The sequence below is a fragment of the Eutrema salsugineum genome, unplaced genomic scaffold (assembly GCF_000478725.1).
Source record: "Eutrema salsugineum unplaced genomic scaffold, Eutsalg1_0 scaffold_14, whole genome shotgun sequence".
In the NCBI taxonomy this organism is placed as follows: Eukaryota; Viridiplantae; Streptophyta; class Magnoliopsida; order Brassicales; family Brassicaceae; genus Eutrema; species Eutrema salsugineum.
The window spans coordinates 5,670,761-5,697,975 of record NW_006256877.1 but is presented as its reverse complement, the minus strand read 5'-3'; the positions used below and the strand labels follow the sequence as shown (position 1 = coordinate 5,697,975).

At 36.2% G+C, this 27,215-nt stretch overlaps 5 protein-coding genes across 8 annotated transcripts; 3 read left to right on the top strand and 2 right to left on the bottom strand.

Annotated features, from left to right (window-relative positions):
- Positions 1-1,812: 1,812 nt before the first annotated feature.
- On the bottom strand, positions 1,813-4,865 carry LOC18022831 (probable dolichyl pyrophosphate Man9GlcNAc2 alpha-1,3-glucosyltransferase). 2 transcript variants are annotated; one of them, XM_006405704.2, is made up of 6 exons: positions 4,390-4,814; positions 4,058-4,241; positions 3,877-3,984; positions 3,152-3,313; positions 2,733-2,985; positions 1,813-2,615 (listed from the first exon to the last, which is right to left on the bottom strand). In XM_006405704.2, exons 1-6 carry the CDS (start codon positions 4,812-4,814, stop codon positions 2,149-2,151), a joined length of 1,599 nt encoding a protein of 532 aa, XP_006405767.1. In that variant the 3' UTR covers positions 1,813-2,148. The 2 variants fall into 2 exon arrangements, with proteins under 2 accessions (XP_006405767.1, XP_024014355.1); XM_024158587.1 differs by lacking the exon at positions 3,877-3,984 and having other exon boundaries at positions 1,815-2,615; positions 4,390-4,865.
- Positions 4,866-12,000: 7,135 nt separating this feature from the next.
- LOC18022830 (ubiquitin receptor RAD23d) lies at positions 12,001-15,207 on the top strand. The gene is made up of 12 exons (XM_006405703.2): positions 12,001-12,134; positions 12,827-12,985; positions 13,084-13,149; positions 13,290-13,360; positions 13,465-13,521; positions 13,623-13,800; positions 13,929-14,081; positions 14,184-14,249; positions 14,345-14,392; positions 14,477-14,583; positions 14,672-14,750; positions 14,880-15,207. Exons 1-12 carry the CDS (start codon positions 12,069-12,071, stop codon positions 14,997-14,999), a joined length of 1,170 nt encoding a protein of 389 aa, XP_006405766.1. The 5' UTR covers positions 12,001-12,068; the 3' UTR covers positions 15,000-15,207.
- Positions 15,208-17,421: 2,214 nt separating this feature from the next.
- Positions 17,422-19,741, top strand: LOC18022829 (14-3-3-like protein GF14 psi). 3 transcript variants are annotated; one of them, XM_024158595.1, is made up of 5 exons: positions 17,422-17,595; positions 18,425-18,924; positions 19,032-19,154; positions 19,235-19,351; positions 19,451-19,741. In XM_024158595.1, the coding sequence occupies exons 2-5, from the start codon at positions 18,442-18,444 to the stop codon at positions 19,502-19,504; spliced, it is 777 nt and encodes a 258-aa protein (XP_024014363.1). In that variant the 5' UTR covers positions 17,422-17,595; positions 18,425-18,441; the 3' UTR covers positions 19,505-19,741. The 3 variants fall into 3 exon arrangements, with proteins under 3 accessions (XP_024014363.1, XP_006405765.1, XP_024014364.1); XM_006405702.2 differs by having other exon boundaries at positions 17,446-17,598; positions 18,427-18,924; XM_024158596.1 differs by lacking the exon at positions 17,422-17,595 and adding an exon at positions 17,700-17,719 and having other exon boundaries at positions 18,427-18,924.
- A 185-nt stretch (positions 19,742-19,926) lies between these two features.
- On the bottom strand, positions 19,927-22,674 carry LOC18022828 (RHOMBOID-like protein 9, chloroplastic). The gene is made up of 7 exons (XM_006405701.2): positions 22,550-22,674; positions 21,689-22,194; positions 21,473-21,605; positions 21,217-21,382; positions 20,810-20,980; positions 20,568-20,722; positions 19,927-20,429 (listed from the first exon to the last, which is right to left on the bottom strand). Exons 2-7 carry the CDS (start codon positions 22,176-22,178, stop codon positions 20,174-20,176), a joined length of 1,371 nt encoding a protein of 456 aa, XP_006405764.1. The 5' UTR covers positions 22,179-22,194; positions 22,550-22,674; the 3' UTR covers positions 19,927-20,173.
- Positions 22,675-23,996: 1,322 nt separating this feature from the next.
- Positions 23,997-27,017, top strand: LOC18022827. The gene is made up of 8 exons (XM_024158691.1): positions 23,997-24,104; positions 24,296-24,946; positions 25,085-25,261; positions 25,445-25,882; positions 25,968-26,090; positions 26,202-26,572; positions 26,648-26,732; positions 26,808-27,017. Exons 1-8 carry the CDS (start codon positions 23,997-23,999, stop codon positions 27,015-27,017), a joined length of 2,163 nt encoding a protein of 720 aa, XP_024014459.1.
- The last annotated feature ends 198 nt before the right edge of the window (positions 27,018-27,215 follow it).

Here is a 27,215-nt window from a genome sequence, read left to right as displayed (position 1 = left end):
AAAGTCAATGATAACGAAGAAGACGATGGCAATGAAAAAGGAAAAGAAAAAAAGAAGAAGAAAGAGAATAATAAAACATTGAAGAAGAAGAAGAAAGGAAATAAAACCTGGAAGAGAAGAAAATCAAAAGATGTATAAGAGGAAAAAGGAAAAGATGTGGAGAAGAAGAAGAAAACGTGAAAAAAGAAAAATCAGCAGAATAAAAAGTAAAAAAAAAACATAGAAAGTGAAGAAGAAAAAAAACAAAAAAAAAAAGAAGAAGAAAATGATAGAGAAAAAAAATTAAAAGATAAAAAGAGGAAAAGATGAATAATTCATATTAATCTTATTTTAGTTTGTGTTTATTGATTTCATACATATTGATTTTAAAGTTTTTAATGTTAGACAATGATTATTTGTATAGGTTAGTTTTATTTTAATTTTGTATGTATCAAATTCTTGATCTAATTTTTTTTTATTTATGACATAAAATTTTATTTTAGATTTTAATGAAACTTTTCGATCCGCGCAAGTCGTGGGCTAAACACCTAGTGTATCAGTATAACCATAAGTTTTCTGACTAAAATAATATCAAGTTTCATCTGTCATACAGATTGTTTTAAAATTATAAATCTATATAAATCGTGATGATACGCTATAGATTTAGTGTTTATAATTTGAATTCAAAATGAAACAATGTCTATACCATGTTAACATCCACGTCTAGCCAATCTCGTAAACCAATCTTTGAAATTCAAGAATTATCTTGTTTCTATATGGATAATAATTTTCTTTTGGAGATGAAATCAGAAAAATTGCTTGTATATAAAGATACAAGTTGTTTCTGATAAAGGATAAAGATTTAATTTGATTCATAAACTTTCTGTATTCAAAAGAAGATCTTGCAACAAATAACAAAAGCCAAGGTATCGAGCTACAGAGATAATTATTTATGTATTGGGTAAAGATTGCGAATCTTCAAAATATATGTACGCGAGAAGCAAGAGAACTATATTTTATATCATAATAATCTCAGCAAAAATAGCCACTGAGATTTATAAATATCATACATGATTAGAGATCTTGGATATATTTGATTTAATAGTGGAATAAGCTTGTCAATATAGACTCGTTCTTTGATTTCCCGTAGGTATCTAGTGCTTTGATTTACCATAAAATTACACAAATCGACGATGATACTTCTACGAGAAAATATCACCAAGGAATATAAATAAAAGGCTTGATGAGATATACAAATATCATATATGCCTTGCCTTTAATGTCACGTCTATTTTTGATTAGAGGAACGCATTATACACGCATAAAACCATTAGTACAAATAATAAACTTACTTAGATCGATGCATAAACGCATCAAACTTATTAGGGTTGTAACTTCTTTTTCGAGTGGAGAAATTACAGGAAGCCATTGAAAGAGTTATGTAGAACACCCAAAACTTTGGATAGTGAGTTTGAACAAGTGTGGAGCTTAATTGTTACGAAAGGATAAGAAAATGAGCATGACAATACGATCACCTAAAATATAAAAACCAATTGACAATGAATAAAAAGACTCATACTGATATAGTATATACGTTACAACTTCACTTTTGATGTTAGACATTTTCTCACAAAATTGCTAGATGTACTTAGAATATAGAAATAAACTGGTATTTCATAATGTTAAATTTATTCACTCTTCAATATCACATTACTACACAAAAAGTTTTTATCCTGGCCGTACGTTAAAGTGTCAACAGTTGTATAAAAAGTTCGATCCTGACCATCATTAAGGGGACAACATAAAAAATTTCATCTGATTGCTAAGACCTGTGGAGCTATAAAATTCGGGAAATGATTTGACAACACAATTTTTTTCATAAAAAGATTATGTTTCCTTTCATAAAAGGCTCAATCTTTACCTCAAAATTATATGCTACACAATTTTAGGCATTGGAATCTATACCAACATTTACTAGACTTGGACCAATACAAAAAGTCCGATGATTAAACCACCGGTTTGTGTAAACCGGTTCTGTCTAGCTTGAGTCTACTCTACCGTGATGATCTTGACTTGGTTCAGCAAGCAGAACTTAAACTAAATTCAGTTTGGCCAAGACATAATGCAACTGCGATAAAGAACCTGGCTAAAGAGTTCTGTGTTCTGTCTTCAGATTTGTTTCTTTTCTTTCTCCCCGGACCTGAAATGACTCGACAAAGTCCACTGTGTATAGTTGGTGTGAAGGGTAAACATTATAAAGTATGAGAAACAGAGGATCATGATCAGTGCTTCGAATAGGAAAGGGTACTTTTGAGGAGGTTGAATGGTGAGGTAAACGGCATGAAGAACCAAGGAGATGAAGAAATGGGTTCTACGCAGGAAAACATAGCCCGGGAAGTTGGTAAAGGAGAATGATGAAGCTTTAGTTTTCTGTTTCGCATGATGATTCTCGTGTGAATGATAGATGACGGTAAAGAGCAAATGTAGTGTTAAGTAAGGAAGCAAGAGTTTGTCACGGCAAAGAAGAGGGAACATCGAGAAGAGAGCGTAATAGGTTAAATGATTGAAATGGTTAGGGATTTTGAGAGCTAATAGTGTAGCAGAGAGAAAAGGCATCAGGATTGATTTCTCATGCACTGCAGAGAGAAACAAAATTAACAAAAAAAAAAGAAGGAATGTTAGATAGTAATTGCTGGCATAAATGATGAATAGCTTGTGGATAATGCAGATCAACTTGCAATATTTTTGCATACCTTGGAAGGAAAACATGTAGAAAGCCATTGAACTATTGAGCAGGCCATATAGGAAACCTTCATTGCTCGGTGACAAGATTTGCTGAACCATTGAAGGGAGAGAAGCCAATACAGTTGCAGCTAAGCTTAAAGACCTGAGGGATGGTGTTGTGAATAGTTTTTTCCATTTTATGAGAATGGAAGTGGTGCACCAGAAATTTGCCACGTAATCCTCGTATATTCCCCTCTCAAATGGAGCAAGGCGAGAGAGAACCTGCGTCATCAACAATTTGATTCACATTAATGAGCAAGGAAACGAATGAAACCAATCAGCTATGAGCAATTTACACCAGAGGAGGAAACAAGAAGATCAATTTCTTACTTCTACTAGATATCATTTTAGTTTTTCTTTCTCGAGAAATGATCAAATATGTATTTACCATTAGAAAATCGTCCAAAGAATGCAAATATGGCCACCAGACGATAACAAATGTCACTATAACTGCAATTCCAAGCTTTAGGACAGCAAGTATGGGGCTTTTCTGTCTTAGGCATTTACCCAGCAGATGGCTGAAAAAGGCAGGAGCAAAGTATGCACTCATCTGCAACATTCGACAAGGTGAGACAGTATGAGCAACATGTTATTAAACTGGGACAGGAAATTTGAAACTATCAAGAGGTACATACATAGATAAATGGACATATCAACAATCCTATGATTAACAATATTGTATAGGAACTACCTATGGCCATAAAACACTACACTACTACCTCAACAAAATAGAATTTTTTAATGTCACGATAGCAACCTGTATACATCACACATTTGTACTCAGATTCGCAAGGGAACTGAAACCATCTAGTTTTCAGTCTATGAGATTAGTAAATATTAAGAACTGCTAAAGATTAACGATGATGTATGCCTAAAACATTGTACGGAAGGCACGATGCCATGAACACTACATTACTACCGAAAAAAAATTAGACATTTTGACGTAAAGGTAGTATAACCTGCATATATCACACATTTATAATCATATATACCAAGGAACTAGAACCAATTAGTTTTCAGTCTATGAAATTCGTAAAATCCATTACATATCACATCATCTGCAAATAAAACACTCTAAACATAAGAATATAGAAATGGAATCCCAAAAGTTACCTGTTTATGGCTGAGAGCTAGACTGAACAAAACACAAGTGAGAACCTCGCTCTCATAGAGCACCGCAGCAATAGCACCCACTGTAAGTCCCAAGCTGATACAATTGTACTAAAACAAATCCAAATCCTAATGAGAATCATCACTCAGCCAGAGAATGTGGTTGTAGAATCACAATACAAACCTGGAAATGGCCGTGATCAATGAGGATTAAACAAGGGTTTAAGAGAATCATAGCGATATGCCATGCCACTTCACTCTTGGAGCTCCCATTTCGAGTCTTATGGTACACTAACACGAAAAAGAAAGCAGCCGGGAAGAATATGAGAGCATCAGACGATAAAACTGTCCATCTCATCAGTGATTTCCTGCACCAAAAGAAACCAAATGTGACTCCAATTAGCTAACCTAAACACACAACAATCAACAAACGAAGGAGAATCTGGAAACACATAGCTAGATTCAACATTTGATCTCTGTGAAGATCAGATCACAATAAGAGTTTTTGACGCTTACCCAAGATAGGACTCGTGACCACGAGAGCTTAGAAGAGAAACGGACTCGGGATTGAACATTTGGAGGAAAATCCCATGGATGTAACTCTGGTAAGCTGTCAATGGAGGATAATCGAGTCCCCAGTAAGTGAGATCGTTGTAAGTGCCGTTTCTGTACCAATCGATGGTCGGGAGATTTGTGGTTATCTCCATCCAATGTCTCTGAGCTTCGAAATCGCCGAATTTAGGTGGGGTTCCGGCGCCGGAGTACGGGTACAACGATACAGCAGATCGGATCAGTAATGCGAAGAGGGAGATACAGAGGAAAGAAGCGGTGGTTCCTTTATGTGCTAACCACCACCAAGCATCGATTGAAGCTCCGGATTGCGTCGATGCCGGAGCGGCGTTGTCATTGCCGGAAAATTTTGCCGGCTTATTCTTTGGCATCTTTGTTTTCTCTGTCTCCGGCAAAGTCGAGCCTTTGGTTTAGTGTTTGGACGGTCGATTGGAACCAAAATGTTCCGATCGGGTTTTGAATTTTATCAGTCTATTTTTTTTAGTCGACACTAGCATCATAATATTTTGATCTAATTTTATTATAAAATGATGATTAGTCGATCGATTTAATTAATTACTTGCAAATTTTTATTAACATTGGCTCTGATTGGTAGCATCAACCGCTCGGTTGAAATGGATGGTTAGAATGGGTGGTTAGAAAAATGCTACAAAATCAAAAAAGACGGTTGGAGATATCATTTAAGATCATGGTTATAACCATTAACCAGCGTTTGAAATAAGCGGTTGGAAGATAATTCAGACGATTTAATGTTGATTTTCGGACGGTTAAAACTGAAAAAGAACATTTGAAGCAAATGAATGGTTGTAATCGAAGTTTTTTATAAAGAAAGATGAAATTTATGGTTTTGTATTGTTGGCTTTTTAGATTTGCAATGATACATATTACAATTGTATGCTTTTTTTTTTTCATTAGTATATGTATGTGTATATGTATGTTAATTTTAATAATTTTAATCAATTCAATTTACTCGAGATAAAAATAAAAGAATCAGAAAAAAGATATGTTTGTATATTAAGTCATTCAACAAAAAAATCAGAGATTAGTTGTGCATTTTAAAATTATCAAAAACTTTATCATTTTTGAAAGTTTTAAGATAATAATTGTAATCTATGTTTATTGAAATTTTATATCATAAAATTTAAATTATATATTATTGTATTATTTTACAAATAATTATCAAAACAAATTATTAATTGAGATAATTACCACTAAAGACATTTATTGAGATTTTTATGTCCATTTTAAGCACCAAAGTGTTTTGGAGCTATCTTATACTTTGCTCTCATTTTGGACAACCATACCATTGATTTAATCTTACATCATTTCATCTTTAAAAAAGAAAAAAAATAAAGAGAATGAGATCCACAAACAATAAAGAGGAACATTTAGGGTTTGACAGGTTTAAACGCAGCGGTTGCATTTATATATTATTGTATTATTTTACAAATAATTATCAAAACAAATTATTAATTGAGATAATTACCACCAAAGACATTTATTGAGACTTTTATGTCCATTATAAGCACCAAAGTGTTTTGGAGCTATCTTATACTTTGCTCTCATTTTGGACAGCCATACCATTGATTTAATCTTACATCATTTCATCTTTAAAAAAGAAAAAAAATAAAGAGAATGAGATCCACAAACAATAAAGAGGAACATTTAGGGTTTGACAGGTTTAAACGCAGCGGTTGCAGTTAAGCAAAAATTTGCGAAAGCAGGCGATTGTGGTTTTGAATATTATTAAACAGTTTGAATGACTGGTTTAACTATTGAAAGCGGATCCGTTTGCGAGACATTTTTGATTGGCTAACCAGCGGATGTATTAGCGGTTAAACATAAAATTATAAGAAAACATAATATATAATTATAAAAACATAAAAAACTATATTATTATTCTAAATATAAAAATTACTAATTCAAAATAATTAATAATAAAAATAATTTTGGAAAGATACTAAACTGAAAACCGAGGGATCGAGGCCAAGTATAAGTAAATGCATAAACGAGAAACATTATTCAAATTTCCCTCCATTCGACAATAGAAATATGCCTTAGTCTGATTTGATTACATATATCCTTACAAACCCACGAGATTGGCATTTAATGTATCTTTCTTATACGTGTCAGACGACAGTGACCTTTCGCAGGATTCAGAGGGAAAAGCAGAGGTTCAGCGAGAGCCATACCACGCCCGAACCACTGACCTAACCCATACACTGAAGGCAAAAGGGACGCACCAAGGAGCGGTCTTGTAGCAGGCAGAACATGCCAAGGAAAGTTGGTGAGACCGTCATAAGTGTGACGCAAGCACAAAATTTGAACTCAGTCAAGTCGGATCCTAGACCGACCCACTCGATTCACAATTTGCAGACCGACCCGATATACCAACCCAGGTCAGGTACAATCCTATAAATACTTTATCCTTCCAACAAGGAGGGGGGACACACACACTTTTAATTATCCTAAAGCTCATAATATCTCTCTAGATACTTGTGAGTCTTAGACGCTAACACTTTATACTTTCTGGTCACTATTCCGACCATTTCTCCACTTCCTCTCCACGGTGGTCCCTAAGCCGTGGAGCTTTTCCACCAATAAACTTTTTTTTCCTTCTCTTTTCACGATAAAAACCAATCACCACTAAAGGCCTGAGTCGATTCCTCCATTCTCAAGAACGCTCGACCTAATTTCCTTATTTAGTTTTCTGATCTTTTCTGCTCTCCAATTAGCCACTTAGTGATCTTTTTTGTTGTTTTTTGACTTGAACGTCAGAGAGCTTTTCAAAAGCTGCTTTTGGAAAACACACCCCCATCGTGTTTTCCGAGCCTTCACGTGTTTCTTCGTTTTGCAGGAGACTTGCCCCCACAAGAGGACCAAAAATCCCCTAAACAGTGTCTATACATATTATCTTTCAAAAAGTGCCCCAAGTGGTAACGCACTCTTACTAATTTTATATAATTATACTATTCAACCGCTGTAATGTTACCAATCAAGGTTAATATTAAACCGCTTTCTGTTACCAAACGATCTTTTGTAACCACTATCTCTAACCGCTTTTGTTAGAATCGCTCAAAATTCTCTAACCGTCTTATTCAAACGTGATCACCAATTAGACCCATTGTTACAAACGACTCTACGATGAAAAGATATGTAGCTACACCACAAAACTGCAAAATTAGCAGCAATTATCTTTTTTCAGGCGAATCTAGAATAACAAAAAAAGTCACAAAATCCTATATTTTTTTATATATTTTTAAAAATAAAGAGCATAATATTACTGTGTTTTTATTTTTTTGATAAAGGGTCAATATTACTGTGGGGTGAGTTATTGAATAGTATAAGGAGTTATTGAATAAAATAAAATAATCCTATTATTACTAATAAAAAGTTGAAGCTAAATGCCTCTAATAGTGTCCACATATAATTAAAAAGGGTAATTTTATTGGTCCACATCAACACTTAAAATTAAGAAAGTTTCGAAAATTAAAATTATTGTTAATAAAATATATAAAAGAATAAGGAAAATATGTATTAAAATTTCATTAACAAAAAAATAAAATAATATTAAATTAAGAATATTTTTTAAACAAAATACAAATTTACTTAGATATAAAAATAATATGCAATCAATTAAAGAATGAAAGTAAATTTTAAAATTGTTTTTCAGTTTTCTTATAAAACTGATATAAACAGAATGAAATTAAATATTTTAAAAAATCTTATTTTATTTTATTAGAAAAGAACCATATACTAATTTTTCGTGTCAATACTATTTTTATTAAATAGTAATTGATTATTTTGGTTATTGTTTTTAGTTGTTTTTTAGTATACTAACCTACAAGCATTAGAAGAATTTAAAAATATTTATACAAGTTGAAATTATAAAATTAATTAAAATAATATTTATTATAAAATAAAAATAACACATATATTAATATGTGAAGATAATTGGTAGTTTAAACATAATTTTAGGGTGTCAAAAAGTTTGTGAAATCTATTTTAATATATATCAAAAATTAATTTAATAATTTATTAAGAAGCAATTAAATGCTATCAAGTATACTTTTTACTCATTAAACAGTAAAGTAAGGAAAAAATATTTGCCTTTTGTGGTTGTCAGTAAAAAAACATTTAGAAGCTATCACACACAATATGTTACTTGACAAAAGATTTGGTATTTACCAATTTAAAATAAAATTAACTAAAATTTATATTGAATTCATCGATTTTTGTGGTTTAAAATTAGTTTAAAATTTTATTTTATATTTATTTACTGAAATATATGAAAGCAAAAATTATATTTATTAGTTTATTTTTAATTTAGAATAAATTAGAAAATTTTATCAACTAAACTAGCTAAGAAAAGAGAATAAATTTTAATTTTATCTTTTTTTATAAAAAGCATACATAACAAAGATGCAACTAATGAAAAATACTTATTTTCTTGATTAATAAGTGATGTATAGTACTTTATCTTCATGTTAATACTAAATAAGTACTATTTAATTAGTTTGTTATATTTTGAGTAGATTTTGGTATACAAAATGTTAAGAGTTCAACAAAATAATATGTTGTTTAAACGACACATATATAAATACAAACAAGATTGTTGAAACCTCAAAATCGATATATAAATTTTGAGATTAAAACTGAATTACTTTTGATAAATTTTATTACAATAAATTAATATCTAAATAAATATAACTTCTTAAATATGATTTCTATGAATATGATAGCATATTAGCATTAAAAAACTACCAACGCGTAGCATATCTCAAAATCTAAGTATATATTAAGAATATGTGTAAAATCCATGTTACTTTAAAGACCTGTCCATCCATTATTATACTCAACTAATTAAAGATATATAAAGTTTTTTTTTCTAGTCGACATCTAATTTTATTTATTTGGAAAAAATTAAGAATCATCAGATAAATTTATTGTAGCAATAAAAGTTATACTATTTCTAAGCCTACAATGATATGATCATGAAAAGGACTAAATGCTAAGAAGTTCAAAGAAGCACTTAATAAGAAAAATTTATGAAGATTTTGACAAGAGAAGCATGAAGAAATCCATTTAAGATGTTACATATAGAGTTCAATCCATTTTAAGAATGATAAAAGTCCAAGAAGAGTCCAAAATAAGCACTTTATTTTTCTGGTCAAAGGAGGTGACGAAAATAAAGTGAAGAGTCATGAATAAAGAGTCAAGAAGGCCAAAAGTTTTCCAACTCTATTTATTTCCTTTCATTTAGTTTTAGTCTTCTTATATTTTCGAGATCATTTAATAATTAGTTTTCTTTACAAGTTTTCTATTCCTATAAATAAGTGTAATCTCTTTTTGGAGAAATAAGATTTGATTCATTATTCTTGGAACCTTTGAGAGTGATTCTCATTTTTCGATCTTATGGAGGTTATCCATTGATCAACCCGGTTTATCAAGTTCAGTCCATAGAACTTGACGCAGCCTTCGTTTGCAGAGTTTGGGAATTCTGTTAGTAGTAATTGGGCTTAAGGATTTTCGGAAATTCATTTCTCACGCCTTAACATCCTTTTACCGGCGTTTTTCTCTTTCTTTGTTCCACCCCCTTGTTTCATTCATTTTCACCGCAAGTTTGGGCCTAAGGATTTTCGGGAATCACTTCTCACGCCTTAGCATCTTCTCCGTGAAAGTGTTTGGAGTCAAGGATTATCCATTAAACCACCTTAGAGTGCCGATTCCTTGGGAGGATCACATCATTTGGTATCAGAGCAACACTCTAAGCCTGGTTTATATCTTTCTATTTTTTTTTTATCTTTTTATTTTCTTCTTTTCATTTTTCTCATCTTTTCATCTTCTTTCTTTCATCTTCTATCATTTCATCTTCTTTTCTTCCATTTTATTTTATTTATGTTTTATTTGTTTATTTTTTTCATAAACAAAAAAGAAAAAAAAAGAAAAAAACAGAGTTAAAAAAAAATGAAAATAAAAAAAAAAGAGGAATAAAAAAAAATGTGTTTCATTGTGAGATATGGATTTGAGGACAAATCCTTTTGAAGAGGAAGAGGATGATATGACCATGAAAAGGGCTAAATGCTAAAAAGTTCAAAGAAGCACTTAATGGGCAAATTTATGAAGATTTTGATAAGAGAAGCATGAAGAAATCCATTCAAGATGTTACCTATAGAGTCTAGCCCATTTTAAGAATGATAGAAGTCCAAGAAGAGCCCAAAATAAGCACTTTATTTTTCTGGTCAAAGGAGGTGACGAAAATGGAGTGAAGAGTCATGAATAAAGAGTCAAGAAGGCCAAGAGTTTTTTAACTCTATTTATTTCCTTTCATTTAGTTTTAATCTTCTTATATTTTCGAGATCATTTAATAATTAGCTTTCTTTACAAGTTTTTTATTCCTATAAATAAGTGTAATCTCTTTTTGGAGAAATAAGATTTGATTCATTATTTTTAGAACCTTTGAGAGTGATTCTCATTTTTCGATCTTATGGAGGTTATCCATTGATCAACCCGGTTTATCAAGTTCAGTCCATAAAACTTGAAGCAGCCTTCGTTTGCAGAGTTTGGGAATTCCGTTAGTAGTAATTGGGGCTTAGGAATTTTTGGGAATTCATTTCTCACGTCTTAACATCCTTTTACCGGTGTTTTTCTCTTTCTTTGTTTCACCCCCTTGTTTCATTCCTTTTCACCGCGAGTTTGGGACTAAGAATTTTCGGGAATCACTTCTCACGCCTTAGCATCTTCTCCGTGAAAGTGTTTGGAGTCAAGGATTATCCATTAAACCACCTTAGAGTGCCGATTCCTTGGGAAGATCGCATCATACAATATATGTATAATCTATATATAGGAAATTTTCTTATAGATATAGCTTAATTTATGTGAGAGTTATAAAGTTTTTTTTCTAGACGATATATAAATTTATTTATTTGGAAAAAATTAAGAATCATCCGATAAATTTATTGTAGCAATAAAAGTTATACTATTTCTAAGCTTGCAATATATGTATAATCTATATATAGGAAATCTTCTTATAGATATAGCTTAATTTATATGAGAGTAAATGCATATCTTTGCAAAAACTAAAATATTGTTTATGTTTAGATACAGTATTTACTTTCTTAATTGTATACATTTAAAAAAAATACTTTTATAGATATATTGAGTACGTTGTTTTAAATTTTTAAATTTAATTATTAATCAGAAATGTGTTTTAATTAGTAAAAAAGTTAACTTGCAGAGCAAAACAAAATAAATAAAAAGAAAAGTAGTATTAACTTTACATGAGTAAATATCGCATGCCAATATCTAAACTTCCAAGCCTAAGCCGTAATTCAGTTGATTCTGCCATCCTGGGAGGAGTTTATAATCACCTGTGCACATGCTCACTACATCTCATACTCCCTTATTAATCCAACGGTTTGAAAAATCACGATTGGCTCTTAGTCCACACATGATTTTCTTGATACACCAAACGTGTATAGGCTTGCGTGTATGCGATCAGTCATTAACATTTGTTAATTGGTGTTGATATATAAGCTGACTCAAGACCCCAAAAGCGGTCTCTCTCTATACTTTGCTTCTCTCTCTAAAACTTTCTCTCTTCGCTCAAGTTTTTTCCTAAAACGATGAAGATTTTCGTGAAGACTCTCAAGGGGACGAACTTCGAGATCGAAGTAAATGAGACGGATACGGTAAACTCAACATCTGAATTCGAAATCTTCTTTTTCCTTATTGCGTTTTAACTGATTATTAGGTCTGATTTTGTTCCCGTAATTATATGGTTTGAGTGGAGAAATTGGGTTTGAAATAGTGAATCTCACGACTCTCTGATTTGAAATTCTGGGTTTCGTTTGCGACGTACTGTGTTTTCTGGTTGAGATTTCTTTGTGACGATTCGTGGTTTCGTTTAAGTGAACGGATTGGGATTCGAATTAGGGTTTTGTTGTGAGTCTTTAAGTTTGGTGATAGTTTTGGCTTTGGGTTAACTTTTGGACTAATTGAGAGTGCATTTTATCTTTGGCTTCGTGTTTTTCATTATGAATCGGATTATTTTCTAGATCTTTCTGGAATCTAAGTTTGCTTCTCTAAGAGTATGATATAGCCAATTATACTGGGGATCCCATCTGGGTTTTTCATCTGTAGAAGATTTCATAGACTATGTTTGCTTAACGAATCTTAAGGCACTTAAGGAATTATCTGACATCCTGATAGATAGATATCTGTGAAATCTTCGTTGGTGCGACTTAATTGTTTTGTTGCTAGTCTCATATCTTCTGAGGATGTTTCTTTGATTTGTAACTGTGCCATGAAATGCTTATACTGTCTGGCTTTGGTGTTTCATATAACGTTGAGATGCATATTAACATTTTGGTGGTTATCTCAGATCTCTGATGTTAAAAAAAGTATAGAAACCATTCATGGTGAGCAATACCCCGCTGCTCAGCAGATGCTGATCCATCAAGGAAAGGTTCTCAAGGATGAGACTACATTGGCAGAGAACAACGTTGTTGAGAAAAGTTTCATTGTTATCATGCTGTCCAAGGTTTGATGCTCTTTCATTTTTAGTATCACTAACAGGATTCTAGTAATTACTGGAGGCTAACTCGTTATACTAATGATCTTGTTTTTGATGAAATATAGGCTAAAGTTTCTTCAGCTGGGGCCTCATCTACACCAGTACCAGCGCCACCACTTAGTGCTACTCAGGTGAATATTTTTTTTTTTTGTGTGAACTTTGCTATGGTTCACTCAGCTTTTGAAGCTTTCTATTTGCAATTGAAAACAAACAGAATATCGTATCTAGATTACAGTTTTAGTTTGTCTGATTGAATTGCTTGGATTTTTAGGCTCAGCCTGCACGGACAGTAGCTGCACCTCCGGTTTCTGCTCCTCAGGTTCCTGCTCCAACTGTCTCAGTGTGAGTTCCAGGCCTTCCCCTCACATTAATTTACCTCTTCTGTTGATGAATCACTTTGTTATGCCTCTTTGCTAATTTGCTGTACTCTTGCTTGCATTTTGCAGTCCAGAGCCTACTAGTGGAACTGCAACCGATGCAGCGCCGGCTGCTGCTGCTGTTTCGTGAGTGCTTTTAGAACTGCTGTATACCTTTTGTCGAATTTCGTCTTACCCTGATTAGTGTTCAATTAACTTCTACTTTCTTTTCTTGTTGATTGAAACAGGACTCAAACAGATGTTTATGGTCACGCAGCCTCAAACCTTGTTGCTGGAACTAATTTAGAGTCAACAGTCCAGCAAATTCTTGACATGGGTGGAGGTAGTTGGGACCGTGACACTGTTATTCGAGCCCTGAGAGCTGCCTTCAACAATCCTGAAAGAGCTGTTGAATATCTGTACTCGGTATGCTACATTCCACACCTTGATTCTAGTTTTTTTCTTTGTTATTTGTGTAGTTACATTTGGTTTGCCATAACTGTAGTTACCTTTGCTCTGTGTAGTCTATTGAACTTTGGTTTGATACATTTCAGGGTATCCCTGCTCAGGCTGAAATCCCTGCAGTCGCTCCAGCCGCAGCTACTGGTGGACAGGCAGCAAATCCTCTAGCACAGCCCCAACAAGAAGCTGCTCCAGTGCCCCCAACTGGTGGTCCAAATGCTAATCCACTAAACCTGTTTCCTCAGGTAAAATCTTAACTCACAAAAATAGTGTACTTGACCTAGTTCAATTTACTCTTTTCCTTTGGATTTATTTTATGACATCCACTCTTATTTGTCTTCACCCAGGGCATGCCCGCTGCAGATGCTGGTGCTGGAGCTGGTAATCTTGATTTCCTGCGTAACAGTCAACAGGTATCTTCATATTCTTCTAACATTCGAGTAAAGAAATCTTCAATTCTTTACTGTTATGATATTTGAAATTCTTTTTTTTTTTTGCCTTTTCTTAGTTCCAAGCCTTGCGAGCTATGGTACAAGCGAACCCACAAATTCTACAGGTACGTTGATTCACCTCTTATTCAATTCCCCTGGTATGTGGCTATCGCATAATATTTTCAGCTTATAATGTTTTGTTTTTGCAGCCTATGCTTCAGGAGCTCGGTAAACAAAACCCTCAGCTTGTGCGACTAATTCAAGAGCACCAGGCTGACTTCCTACGCTTGATAAATGAGCCCGTCGAGGGAGAAGAGTGAGTTTCCATACATTTTCAATTAATCTTCTTTTGTCCAACAATACCTGGAAGCTGATATATCATTTCCTCACAAATGCCACAACAGGAATGTCATTGAACAGTTGGAAGCAGCAATGCCACAAGCTGTTACGGTCACACCTGAGGAGCGTGAAGCCATTGAACGGGTTTGTTCCCTCTTTTCTTTTCATTTGTTACTTGAACTAGACTTTTTTTTGAATGTTTGAATCCATGTTATAAAATACTGTCTTGTATTTGATGGAAGTTGAATTTGTTATTGTTGAATGGGTGAACAGCTTGAAGCGATGGGGTTTGATCGTGCGATGGTCTTAGAAGTGTTCTTTGCGTGTAACAAGAACGAAGAGCTTGCAGCTAATTATCTTCTAGATCACATGCACGAGTTTGAGGACCAATAATGAAAAATAAGAAAACAGGGCCAAATCCATTCCTCCTCCTTCCTAAACTCAGAGACCCATCTTTCTTTTTTTTCTTTTTACTTTGCTTTTATGATAATCTCTCTTCTCCAATGCATTTGACAAGTTTCATGTTTATGTTCATGTTCATGTTCATGGGAGTTGATTACATTTAAAACTAAACATAGTTTATGTCGTTTGAAGTCGTTCTCTCCACTTTTGGTTTCAGTTTGCATCATTTTTTACAAGGAAAATTTGGGTTTTGATCCGGAATTTGTAGAGGAGGCAAAGAGAATCAAGGAAATATTCTAAAAGAAATCGGTTTTCGTTGTATTGTTATTTAATTTTAGTATAATTAAATTTCGTAAAAAAATATTAAAAACAGTTTATTCGATTTGGTTGCGCAAAAACTTCGTAAACTACTTTATGATAAATTAAAAACAATTTAAATTTCGATTTCAGTTTTGTTTTATGTCAAACAATTTTATTAATACTAAAAATAAAGTTACAAAGTCAATATATAAAATATTTGAAATATAAATTATTATAAATATATGCAACATAAAAATTGAATTTGACAACAAAAAAAAATCTTATTTGCTAATGAATGATTAAATTTATTATTCTTCTTTTTTATACTATTTATTTTTCAAATGTAAATTATAAATTTGGTTGAACTTTGTAATTACAGACAATATAATTAAACTCAATATAATTAAACTTTGTAATTACACACAATATAATTAAATTCAATATCAAAACTTCCATATCCAAAAAGTAAAAAATCAATATCTCAACATTCCAAATCGGAATTTTCTCTCTCCTCTTCTCCTTCTCCGCGATTTTAAAATCTGAACTTGCAGACAAACTAAAACTTCCCGATCTCCCTCTCCGGCGCATGTGGTGGCTCACCGTCGCCGGAGGAAGGACCCCCATGTTTCCCTCTTTCTTCTGCATCTCTTCTTTTTCTCTTTAGATCTGGTTTCCGCCGTGCTGGGTGTTGCAGGAACGATGGTGGTTTTGTCGGTGGGTTCTCGACGACGGCGGCACGGGCTTCAGCGGCGTTGGATCCGCGGTGGAGGTGTTCCGTCTTCATTCGTAGTTGGCGTCCCCCTCTGTCTGGCTTCGTTTTTCCGGCGTCTCTTCCTCTCTTCTCGCATCTGGCTTGTTTTTTTCTCCGGCGTGTTTCCTCGGCGTTTCTTTTAGAGTCTCCTGCCTGAGACGAGCTCTCTGGCTTTAGTCGAAGGTGTGCAGGTGGTGGCTGTCTCTTCCGGCTACAGTCCCTCTCAAGCTTCATTCGCGAGGTGTCGGAGTGGTGGCTAGATAGTAAAGAGCTTCTGTCAATCTCGGCGGTCAAGTATTGGATTTTGAGGACGAATTTGATCTCTGGCTTAAGGGGTTTTGGCAGCGGCTTTTGGCTTGTGGCAAGCCTCGGAGTGTTGGCTCTCGTTTCTCCGGCAGGTGCGGCTCCATCGACGGTGTCTCTCAGCAGTGGCTCAAGACGGGTGGCTCGGCGGTTGCCCCGCTGGTTTGTCTCAGCTTTTGGCTCCTCCGCCGTCTACAGCATCGGTGTGGCCTGAGATTTTCCGAAGGTGCGTGTGTCCGATTATTTGCGATAGCTCCGCGTTTGTGTATAGTTCTTGGTTTGTGGTGGCTCCGGATGTGATCCGGTGTAGATGGTGGAGTATTACTGGACGTGATTGTTGAGGCGCCGGTTTGTTGTTGCGGCTAGTTTGTAGCTGTGGGAGCTGGTTCTCGAGGAAATTCGTTTTTTCGGGAATGGTAGTCCGAAGTGACTCTCCGATGGCCCTTGCGGGCTCCCTTGTCAACCGTTGCAGGTTAGTCCGTTACGGAATCCGGAAATTCCGTTAGTTCTCGGAGAAGCTGTAAGCGTCTCTCTTTTGAGGTTTGAGGGTTGGCCTCGGGAAGATGCTTGTGGTAACAAAGATGAGAACTCTAGTTCTTTGGAGCTGTGGCAATTACGGGGTGGTCTGCGTTTTGGCGTGCGACTGCTGCTTTCCCGTCTGGTTTTGCTTCGGTTTTATTTCAATTCCGCATTCCATTTTCTTATACTTTCGTTGTTGTTTGCTGCATTTGTCGGATTTGTTAGTAGTTTTTTATTTTCGGTCTTTCTGCTTTCCTTGTAATCTCTGTAATTTCTATAAAAAATTCGAAAATCGATAATAAAATTTTAACATGTTTACAAAAAAAAAAAACTTCCATATCCAAATCCTTCATGATTTAGTTTTAACTTTGTCCCCTCAGTCAAGCGATGACTTCAAAGAATACAAGCGAGACTGAGAGTCGCAAGACTCCGCTTCAACAGTAAACGATCAGGCCCATTATTTGGCCCATTTATCAGCTCAGAGTTCTATAATAGATCTCAGCAGCATGGGTAGACACGTGGTCGGTCGAATCGTCGGTCATCTGTAGCATCGGACACTTGTCAAGAAAATATTGGAGCTCTTAACTCTACGCCTCGAAAACAGTTTTATTCCATTTTCAATTGTATCAGATTCACAGTTTCTTCATATTCCAAATTTTCAAACCACTTGCAGCAATTCGAATCAGATCTTCACACGAAAAAGAAAAGAAAAAAAAGGTAAGCCCTGAAGTTTCTCTCTCTAATCATCCTTCGTTCAACTTCTCGTTCGTGTAGATCTGATGTTCTATTGTTCCATTCTAGTGATCGATCTATCCTTGGTTTGAGTGAGAGAGCTCGAGTATGTTCGTATTCTGTGTTGGATTGGCCAATTTTCGCTGTTCTTATCTCTGTTTTCAGTGAAGAACAGTGTGATTTAGTGAATGAGTGTGTAGATGATGATTTTGATTATGGTTTGATTCAAGTGTATGCACAGTTTTAGGGTTGGTAGAGTTACTTTGTTTTCGCTTTATAGGATATGCTCTAGATTCTTTAATCAAAGATGTTGACTGCATCATCACACTGTTCTTAATGCTGTTTGTGTCAAAGCATGACGTTGTTCTTAATCCGTAAAGAACATGATTAAGTGAATGAGTGTATTGATGTTTGACTTGGGTTATGGCTTGAAACAATTTTCGCACGGCTTTGGGGTTATTAGAGTTAATTTGTTATCGCTTTGTAGGATTTGCTCTAGATATCACTGTTCTTATCGATGAGTTCAGTGAGATCTTGAGTGTGGTCTTAATCCGATAAAGAACATGATTAGAACATGATTCAGTGAATGAGTGTGTAGATGGTGATTTGGGTTATGGCTTGATTCAATATTTGCACGGCTTTAGAGTTAGTAGAGTAATATCACTCGCTATTTTCTGTGAGATCTTGAGTGTGTACTTAATCCGATGAAAAAACATGATTTAGTAAATGAGTGTGTAGATGCTATGGTTTTGTTCAATTATTGCACGGTTTTAAGGGTTAGTAACTGTTTCTGCTTTGTTGGTGTTACTCTAGATTCTCAAATCGAAGATGTCGACTGAATCATCAAGGGAAGAGAATGTGTACATGGCGAAGTTAGCCGAGCAAGCTGAGCGTTACGAAGAAATGGTTGAATTCATGGAGAAAGTTGCAAAGACCGTGGATGTCGAGGAACTCACCGTTGAAGAGAGGAACCTTCTCTCCGTTGCTTACAAGAATGTGATCGGGGCGAGAAGAGCTTCGTGGAGGATCATTTCTTCGATTGAGCAGAAGGAAGATAGCAAAGGGAACGAAGAACATGTCGCTATCATCAAGGAATACAGGGGCAAAATCGAAACCGAACTTAACAAAATCTGCGATGGGATTTTGAATGTTCTTGAAGCTCATCTGATTCCATCTGCTTCACCAGCTGAATCTAAAGTGTTTTACCTTAAGATGAAGGGAGATTACCACAGGTATCTTGCTGAGTTTAAAGCTGGAGCCGAGAGGAAAGAAGCTGCTGAAAGCACTCTGGTTGCTTACAAATCTGCTCAGGCAAGTGATAATTCTTCCTTTAAATTACAACATTCGATACTACCTTTCTTTTTTGTAGCTAGCTATGATTGATTTTGTTGTTGTTTCTATATTCTGTGATAATGCAGGACATTGCCATTGCTGAGTTAGCTCCCACTCACCCGATAAGGCTTGGTCTTGCACTCAACTTCTCTGTGTTTTACTATGAAATCCTAAACTCGCCTGACCGTGCTTGCAGCCTCGCAAAGCAGGTTTGTTTTCTCACCATCTTCTTTAACCATGTGAAAGTTTTCAACTTTCTAAAACTTAATGAGCTCAATTGGTTCTGCAGGCTTTTGATGAAGCTATCGCCGAGTTGGATACTTTGGGTGAGGAATCATACAAGGACAGTACACTGATTATGCAACTTCTCAGAGACAACCTCACTCTCTGGACTTCAGACATGACAGTAAGCCTCGACACAACAAAGATTCATCTATCGTTCACTATTACTTAGGGCTTGCTTAGTTTTGTAATTGACATGATTGTTTCTTTTTTGGGTTGATAGGATGAAGCAGGAGATGAGATAAAGGAGGCTTCGAAGCCCGAAGGTGCAGAGTAAAAACTGAAGAAGTGGAAGTCATTTTATAAAGATAGAGAAACTTCCTAGAAGGTTTATGTGATAATCTGAGTGAGAGATAGCTCAGGATTCTTATTATAAGATAACACTTTTTTCTATTATTGTTGTTTTGTTTGTTTGGAAACAATTTGAAAACTACTTTGCGATTGATTCCTCTTTTAGGTTCCTCGAAATTTGCTATTTTCCTCTTAATGAAATTCAAAAACTTATTTTCTCGGATATTGGTTTAATTATCGTGTTCTTTTTTTGTTATAGACTTTCTCAACATAGTATTTAGGTTTCTTTAAGTATGATAATCATAAACCCCTTAAAATATGCTTAAGCTTTGTCGAACTGATGAAGTTTACAACCATTCTTTTCTGTTTTAATAGTTGTTATTGCCGATTTAATTGTTATAATACTACTAAAGTGACACAAGTAGTATACACTGAGACATGGTTACACAAAAAGCTTGAGATTTCAACATAATTACACCAAAATAGTTGATGATCGACCAAAAATAAAAACTTGACATAGCCAAAACATGTTTTTCTCATCTTTGCTATACCCCAAACAAAAGAACTCTCGTCCACCAATATTCAAATTGAGCTTTCCACTACATAAACACACACAAGTTCCTTAACCAGTTGATGTCTTGACGATGATGACACACTAAATGAGAGAGTAGACAACATCGTCGTACGTAGGGAAGTCCAACGGTCCATCACCAAGAAGCACCACACAAGTCACAAGAACAGCGACAAAGACTATGAACACAAGAAATGATTTACACGGATCACCATTGTTCTGTTTCTCTGGTCCAACCGTCACAATCCCTTCTTGTCTCTCACTCCCTCTTCCAAGTTGAAACACAGGACAAGTGAAGAACCCGTACACGATCCCTGCTACAAGTGCTCCTAGATTTGTCCTGTCATGAAAAACACAGTATATCCTTGAGTGTTGTTTGTTGAGTCTAGAGTAAACTTATCAATCAAACCAAAGATCAAGTTTTTATGATGGATTATTCTAAGCAAAACATGTGAAAGATATGTTGGAAGCAACTTACCAGTCATCTATTGGACCGAAATGGCTTAAGATTAGACCAAGTCCTGCCATTATAATGGCCTTTTGAAACAGATCTTCGTATTCATCTCTTTTGATCATCTCTTTGTTCTGATTTTGGTCGACAAGCCAAGCTCCTATTAATGCAAATGCTGGTCCCTGCACACAATCAGTTTACGTTAAGTCTGAAAGTTAAGAACGGTGCAATTTGGTGATATCACATATTGGAAAGTTTGGTTAGCTTACAGTTCCTCCAACTGTAGGATCTGGTGTATGAAGAAAGCTCATGAAGTTACCAGACACTCCTCCGAGTATGTAAATGAGACAAAATGTGAATATCCCATAGTCACGGCAAACTTTTGGTCCAAAAGTCAGCAGAGCCCACGAGCTAAGTGCTACATGAGGGATTCCAGAATGCTGCATATGTGAAAAAGAAAGCGTTTCAGTGACAAAAAGAGAAAACTTACATGAAACCAAGTCATCAAGAGTGCTGAATGTGGAACACAAAAATATGCAATGAGAAAACTAAAGCAATATATACTTCTGCTTTTGAAGATAATTTTTGTCCAGTATTTTAAAATCTCCGGCTGTTTTGGTCACAGTTTTGAAACAGTAAAGAAAGGGAGAACAGACCCAATTTGTTGGTCTTGTACCAGAAACATGGGTGTGACCAGCCTCCACCATTGTCCAGCCACGATTAGATCGTTTATCTTTGCTCCATACAAAAGCGGCAGTGATAACAGTCCCATATCGTTGTTCCTAATGGGACTTGCAGCTTCAAATAGACACACTCCGACATTTATGGATGCTAATATGCTCCTGCATTTTCAATGGAGACACATTGTCAGTAAGAACATGTGTTGCAAGTTGCAACAAAAGACGAACAAGAGGGTGGTTACGAGTTTTTACACAGCATAGAAGTTCAATGTATCTTCTGATTGATCATTATCATCCTCGAGCTGCTGAAAAGGACTATTATTACTTTTGATATCAGTCTTTCTCATTTTGCTTGCTACTGAACCGCCTTCTTTAAACTTCGCATCTGAGAATAAAAGAACGAAGTCAGTGAGTAGTAACAAGAGGAAAGTCACCAAATTCAAGAAGATCGTATTATTATTGTCATACCCTTTTGGAGTTTATCAAGATAAACGCTCAAAGATTCCAACTCTTCCTCTGCATTGAGTTCAGCTTTACGATCGATTTCATCTCCCGTGGAGACAGAAGGCTTCTCATCGTCGCTTTGAAGTTTCCCAAAGTAAGTATCTAACATCTTAAGTCTCTTTTTTATCATCTTGTTCTCTGATGACGCTCTAACCAAGCATAGATTCCTTCTTGATGAAAGACAATACGGGATCGATCTTATATGACTCTTCACCCTACAATCCCTCCCCAGAGAAGTAGCTTCAGCCATTGTTCTATGTTTACTGCTAATAACCTCTGCCTTCATTAACACGTCAAAAGCCGGACTTGGGAAGAAGAAGGTCCTGCCGGAAGAAAAACGCCTTGAACCATTCGAATCAAACAACAGCTCTCCTTTGCTTTGTCTAGTCGAAGTTCCACTATGAAAAATATGATCTTTACAGGGGAATTCGTGGTGAAGAGGAAACAGCGCCATTATAAAAGCTCGGAATCTGTGCATTAAGAGCAATATGTCAATCATCATATCTCTTCATTTTCACCAAACCCCGAAAGAGATTCACGATGTTTTACAATAAAAATGGAGAAAAGTTTGGGTTTTTATGACAAATAATCTTTCATTGGAGCATTTAATCAAACAACTAAAGGGCGTAACTTTTTCATTACAGTGATAAAATTCGATTACACAAAAAATCTCTAAAATGAAACAAAGCAACAAGAAATAAGAAATCTCTTCACCCTCACCGTTTCCGACAGATTGTGAAGATTACTAAAGTGGAGAGAGGACTCAATCGACCACAAATGGGAAGAATAAGAGAATCAGAATCAGAGAAAGTGATTATATTTTACCTTGTAAGAAGAACCTGATCCTATCTTTTGCACTTTGCTCAGACCTTAAGATGAAGATTGTGGCTGCGAGGAGGATTAGGACGATAAGTGAGTGTCTTTAGGAAATGAAAATTACGGTTTTGGAAGAGAAGCTAGGATAAAATAAATATTTTATTTAATGGTTCAAACTTAGTCGCTTTTTAGATATTTTATTCGTTGAACAATACTCACATATCACAAGTACAACTCTTTTTGAAGAGTTGACATTTGTTTCCTTTTCTATTTTTGCTTGAAAAAATACTACTTGAAGTAAAACCTCAGTGCTGTTCAAAAAAAAAAAAAGAAGTAAAAGCTCAAGTGATCTTTTTGCTTTCTAGGTTCTGGTCTTGGTTGAAAGTTTTCGTTGTAGGCTATGTTTATTTAGGTTTAGTTTGCAAAGAATTCTCTTTTCCGTCGACTTAGTTTCCGAGGAAATCTCTTTTTATATGAGAAAATTGCTGAATGGGATGTTTTTAAGTTTTAAATTTGAGGAATATGATGTTTTGAAAACTATAGAAGGAAAGGGTTGTTTTTACTGTTTGTCTTCTCACAAGGGCCCTTAGGCAAATTTTATTTTCGGAATTGCCATTATCGAAGTAAAATAACTAAAAATTTCAGATTAAACCCGATTTCGTAAACCGATTACACAAAATTATCAACCGAAGTCCAATATCATAAACCGAAGTAAAACCAAATGTATAATTTATCGACACCCCAACATTTAAAATAAAAATTTAATTTGGGATCCACATCTGGACGTCATCTATCTAGCATCTCCGGCAATCCATCTTCGATTAGCCATCCGATTTACCGTTGTAATGGCACGGAAAGTAAAAAAATCGTTAAGGCGCAACAACACCGTGCCTCCGGTGTCGAGGCGCGTGCTCCGGAGTAACTCGAAGACAGCTCCGACGGACCACTCGCCCATGCCGCCCGTGCCACCGCGGCGGAGTGACCGGGTTGAACATCCCATTCACTCGAGTCGTCTGAATCCATGCCGGCGGTGTAGAGCCAAAGTACAATTCGCTCCTCTTCTTCTAGAATGGCCTGCTCAGAATTCTAAAAGTAAGTTACATTTATGAACTTCGACCTTGTCTGAACTGTACTGGCGGTTTGTAATTAAAATTAAGATTGAAACGGGGCGCTGATTGGCTTCATTTATGTATTAGCGGTTATGAACTGTAGTACTTATGTCTACATATTGATTTCAAACGGTTGGATTACTCTTATATCATCTAGAAACAGTTACAGAAGTTTTTATAGGAGAGCATACAAATAGGGTAGTTTTCCCAGATATATGTTCTCTCTTTCGAACTCCTTCGAACTCCTTTCCCTCAAACATTTCCCCTAGGTTTGCATTTCAGTGTTTATCCAGAATACTATATCTTTTCGTGCATTTCGAAATTGTTGTTTTCGTTCAAATACAGGAATGGAAGACGGAGAACCTTCAAATACAGGCATGGAAGATGGAGAAGCTTCAAATAACCTTTCGGAAAACTACCAAAAAGAGTCCTCGGCGATGGTTGCTACCCCGTTGGTGCTCGGTTGAACATATATTCAAAGGCCAATGTAATTGGCCTCCTTGTCGAGGCGTTAAAGGGTACTGAAGATCTTGAGAAGCTACTTCATTCCCAGTTTGGGAAGTTATTCCATCTACCTGTTGCAAGATGTTGCAACAGCGCCAAACTTGTCCATGCCCTTCTATCATGACAACTTGTGACCACGAAGAAACACGAGATTTGGTTCCTCTTTGGTGGACAGCCTCTGAGATATTCGATACGGGAGTTCAAGGAAATCACTGGATTGAATTGCAATCCCGAACCTGATAGCACAGAAGAAGAAGAAGAAGTCGGGAAAACAGGAATCTGGAAAGACCTGTTCGGAAGAGTGAAGGCTATGAACGTGTATGATGTGCTTGAAATGCTAAAGGACCCGGATCTACCCCGATGGAAACGGCTTCCATTGGCCCTAATCGTTCTTGTCGACGGTGTTCTGTTTTGCAATAGCAAAAATCTGGCCCTCACCGAGAAATACGTTGAGATGTTGAGTGACTTGGATAGGTTCATGCTGTATCCATGGGGGAGGGTATCCTTTAACAAAACAGTATCTTGTTTTCAAGCTCCGAAGGCAATCACGGATGCCGAGAAAAGGGAGAATCCTGTAACACGATTGCGCCGTCAACTTAAACAGAAAACCAGTGCATGCTATGGATTCCCTCTATCACTACAACTCATGGCCCTCCAATCTATACCAATGTTGGTTTCCAAAATTCCTCAACCTGATAACTTGAAGACATTCCTTGAAGATCCCGAAGGCTGTCAAAACGTTATCACACTGTTGCATCTTGGGGACATACATGCCGTCGAATCCGACCCTCTGGTAAATTATTTGTAGTATTATATTTAGTACTATTTGTAGTCTTATTTTGTAGTACTTCTCTTAAAAGATAAGTGCTCTGTCATTTTGGTTGGTAAATTTGCAATTGTATATTTTTTGTCTTAGTTTTCTGTGAAACAGATGGTAGTGGATGATGGTGAGAATGACCAACAAAATGAATTGCGTTGGGGAGATGAGGTAGAGGATGCCGAAGTTGCATTCATGCAGGAACTCATGGCCGAGGGGTACAAATTCACACCTTCGGATTTTGCAGTGGCACCGGCACCTATCGTGGATATTAGTGATGCAGAGGACGAGGTTACCAATGAACAGGAACCTGAGCCATCCACCCGACCGAAAAAGAAACAGAAAACCCATCAAACTGAAAAACGTAATATGCAGAGGAAGAGAGGCAGGGGCAAGAACTTTTCTAATCTATCGGAAGATGAAACACCTGAAAGTTGACAGATTAAAGATCTTAAAAGATGGATAGTACTTCAGAATACTTTGCTCCTTCCTGAGATTAAGACCGAGTTGGACAAGAGATTGGGCGTATACCAAGAGGACGAAGAAGATGACGATGTACACCAGTCAAAAGAAGATGGGGAACAGGATGACGAAGGACAGAATACAAAAAAAGATGGTGAAAAAGCGGATGAAGATGAAGACGAAGCCGAAGATGGAGGGGCACAGTCTAGCGTACGCCATAATGATGGTGTACACCCCGAAGATGGTGTACACCAGAAAGAAAGAGATGATGAAGAAGGGACCTCTAGTTACTACGGCGGGGACCATTATTCTCCCAGGGACCATGCGTACTTGAAGACTCCAGAAGCTCCGACGATGACCCCTGAACCGGGACAAGCCAATTCAGGAACAACTCGTCCACCTCCTTACTTCGTCACTCCGGATGAAATTCCACCTTCTGGCCTCAACGAGGTGAGCTAATTGTTTAGTCAGCAGCTGACTCTATTAAGTTTCATAACGTGGGTGTAATGTGCTATGTTTTTTATGACTTATTCAGGTGGATGGTGGTAGAACAAATTTGGTGTCAGGCCCCTTAGTAGTCTACAAACCTCAGACTCCTCACCCATTGAGCTACGCATATAAGAAACATGAAGCGCAGACAGATGCGCAGGATGCACAGGTCAGACATTAAAGTTGTTCATATGATATGCATGTGTATACAGTAGTGTTTAGGTATACGCTAGGTATACGATTGATATGTTATACGCTTTATTGTTACGGTGGTTTGTAGGGTGTGGCTAATGAGGACGACTCAAATGCGGGGAAAGATTACCATACTGCGCCTGAGGATGCAAGTGATGCTTCGCAGAAGACCCCTTGTACTCCAAAACCCCCACAAGAAGTTGAGGGATCGTCTGGTGTAAGGAGAACAAGTGGAGGAACAGGAAGAGGACGAAGAGGTAGAGGAACAGGAAGAGGAGGAAGAAGTAGAGCAAAACGCGCACGTGTACGATCGGACAAGATTCGAGATATTTACACCGCTGATTCAAAGGTGAAAGCTCTATTTGTATCCAGATCGAAAGCTGCGTACAAACCACTCGAAACAGTTGACCAAGACCACTTCAAGGCATTTCAGGAGTTATTATCGCGTGAAAGAAACATGTAAGTTATATCGTATTGAAAGCAATTTATCCTTAAACTTTCATTCTAATCAATTACCAATTGCTCTCATTACAGCGAATTTTGCATTGTCAATGGTCATACTGTGAACAATCAATTCTTCCTACAAATTGCGAAGCCTATTGAGTGGGTTAACACGATGGTAAGTATATAGTTAGTACTTACTCAATCTTTAATTATCTGTATTATATGTTATTTATGTTTTATTTTTCGTCAGCACATGCAAGTCATAATGGCCATGCTTTGGAGACGTAGAGGTGAAATATACTTGAAAGACAGGGTAGCATTTGTAGACACCTTGTTCATATCCATCATCGGCAACTACTACAACGATTTCATATCGCGAGACAAAAATCAGTATGACTGGGGGAAAACCATTCAGGGCATTGTATTGGGAAAACCAGCAAAGTGGGCTAATCAGCGGTAGAGGCAAATGTTTGTACGGTTTGTGGACGTTGTATACGTCCCCATGAACTGGGGGTCTGAGCATTGGGTGGGCCTTGTAATTGACTTTAAAACGGGCAACATAAAGATTTTGGACTCATTCATCAGTCATAATGATGAAGCCGCTGTGGAGCAGTATATGGCGCCCGTGTGTCAAAGTATGCCATTTATATTGAAGCGT

Coding starts and splice junctions, on each gene's coding strand:
- LOC18022831 (XM_006405704.2), bottom strand. CDS start 4,814: ATGCCAAAGAATAAGCCGGCAAAATTTTCCGGCAATGACAACGCCGCT. Junction 4,242..4,389: donor GGTCACGAGTCCTATCTTGG/GTAAGCGTCAAA, acceptor CTTTTGGTGCAG/GAAATCACTGATGAGATGGA. Junction 3,314..3,876: donor TAGCTCTCAGCCATAAACAG/GTAACTTTTGGG, acceptor CGAATGTTGCAG/ATGAGTGCATACTTTGCTCC.
- LOC18022830 (XM_006405703.2), top strand. CDS start 12,069: ATGAAGATTTTCGTGAAGACTCTCAAGGGGACGAACTTCGAGATCGAA. Junction 13,150..13,289: donor CACCACTTAGTGCTACTCAG/GTGAATATTTTT, acceptor TTGGATTTTTAG/GCTCAGCCTGCACGGACAGT. Junction 14,393..14,476: donor CGAACCCACAAATTCTACAG/GTACGTTGATTC, acceptor TTGTTTTTGCAG/CCTATGCTTCAGGAGCTCGG.
- LOC18022829 (XM_024158595.1), top strand. CDS start 18,442: ATGTCGACTGAATCATCAAGGGAAGAGAATGTGTACATGGCGAAGTTA. Junction 18,925..19,031: donor TTGCTTACAAATCTGCTCAG/GCAAGTGATAAT, acceptor GTGATAATGCAG/GACATTGCCATTGCTGAGTT. Junction 19,352..19,450: donor TCTGGACTTCAGACATGACA/GTAAGCCTCGAC, acceptor TTGGGTTGATAG/GATGAAGCAGGAGATGAGAT.
- LOC18022828 (XM_006405701.2), bottom strand. CDS start 22,178: ATGGCGCTGTTTCCTCTTCACCACGAATTCCCCTGTAAAGATCATATT. Junction 20,981..21,216: donor TGGTCACACCCATGTTTCTG/GTACAAGACCAA, acceptor TCACATATGCAG/CATTCTGGAATCCCTCATGT. Junction 20,723..20,809: donor ATCCTACAGTTGGAGGAACT/GTAAGCTAACCA, acceptor GATTGTGTGCAG/GGACCAGCATTTGCATTAAT.
- LOC18022827 (XM_024158691.1), top strand. CDS start 23,997: ATGGAAGACGGAGAACCTTCAAATACAGGCATGGAAGATGGAGAAGCT. Junction 25,262..25,444: donor TTAGTGATGCAGAGGACGAG/GTTACCAATGAA, acceptor ATAGTACTTCAG/AATACTTTGCTCCTTCCTGA. Junction 26,733..26,807: donor TTGAGTGGGTTAACACGATG/GTAAGTATATAG, acceptor ATTTTTCGTCAG/CACATGCAAGTCATAATGGC.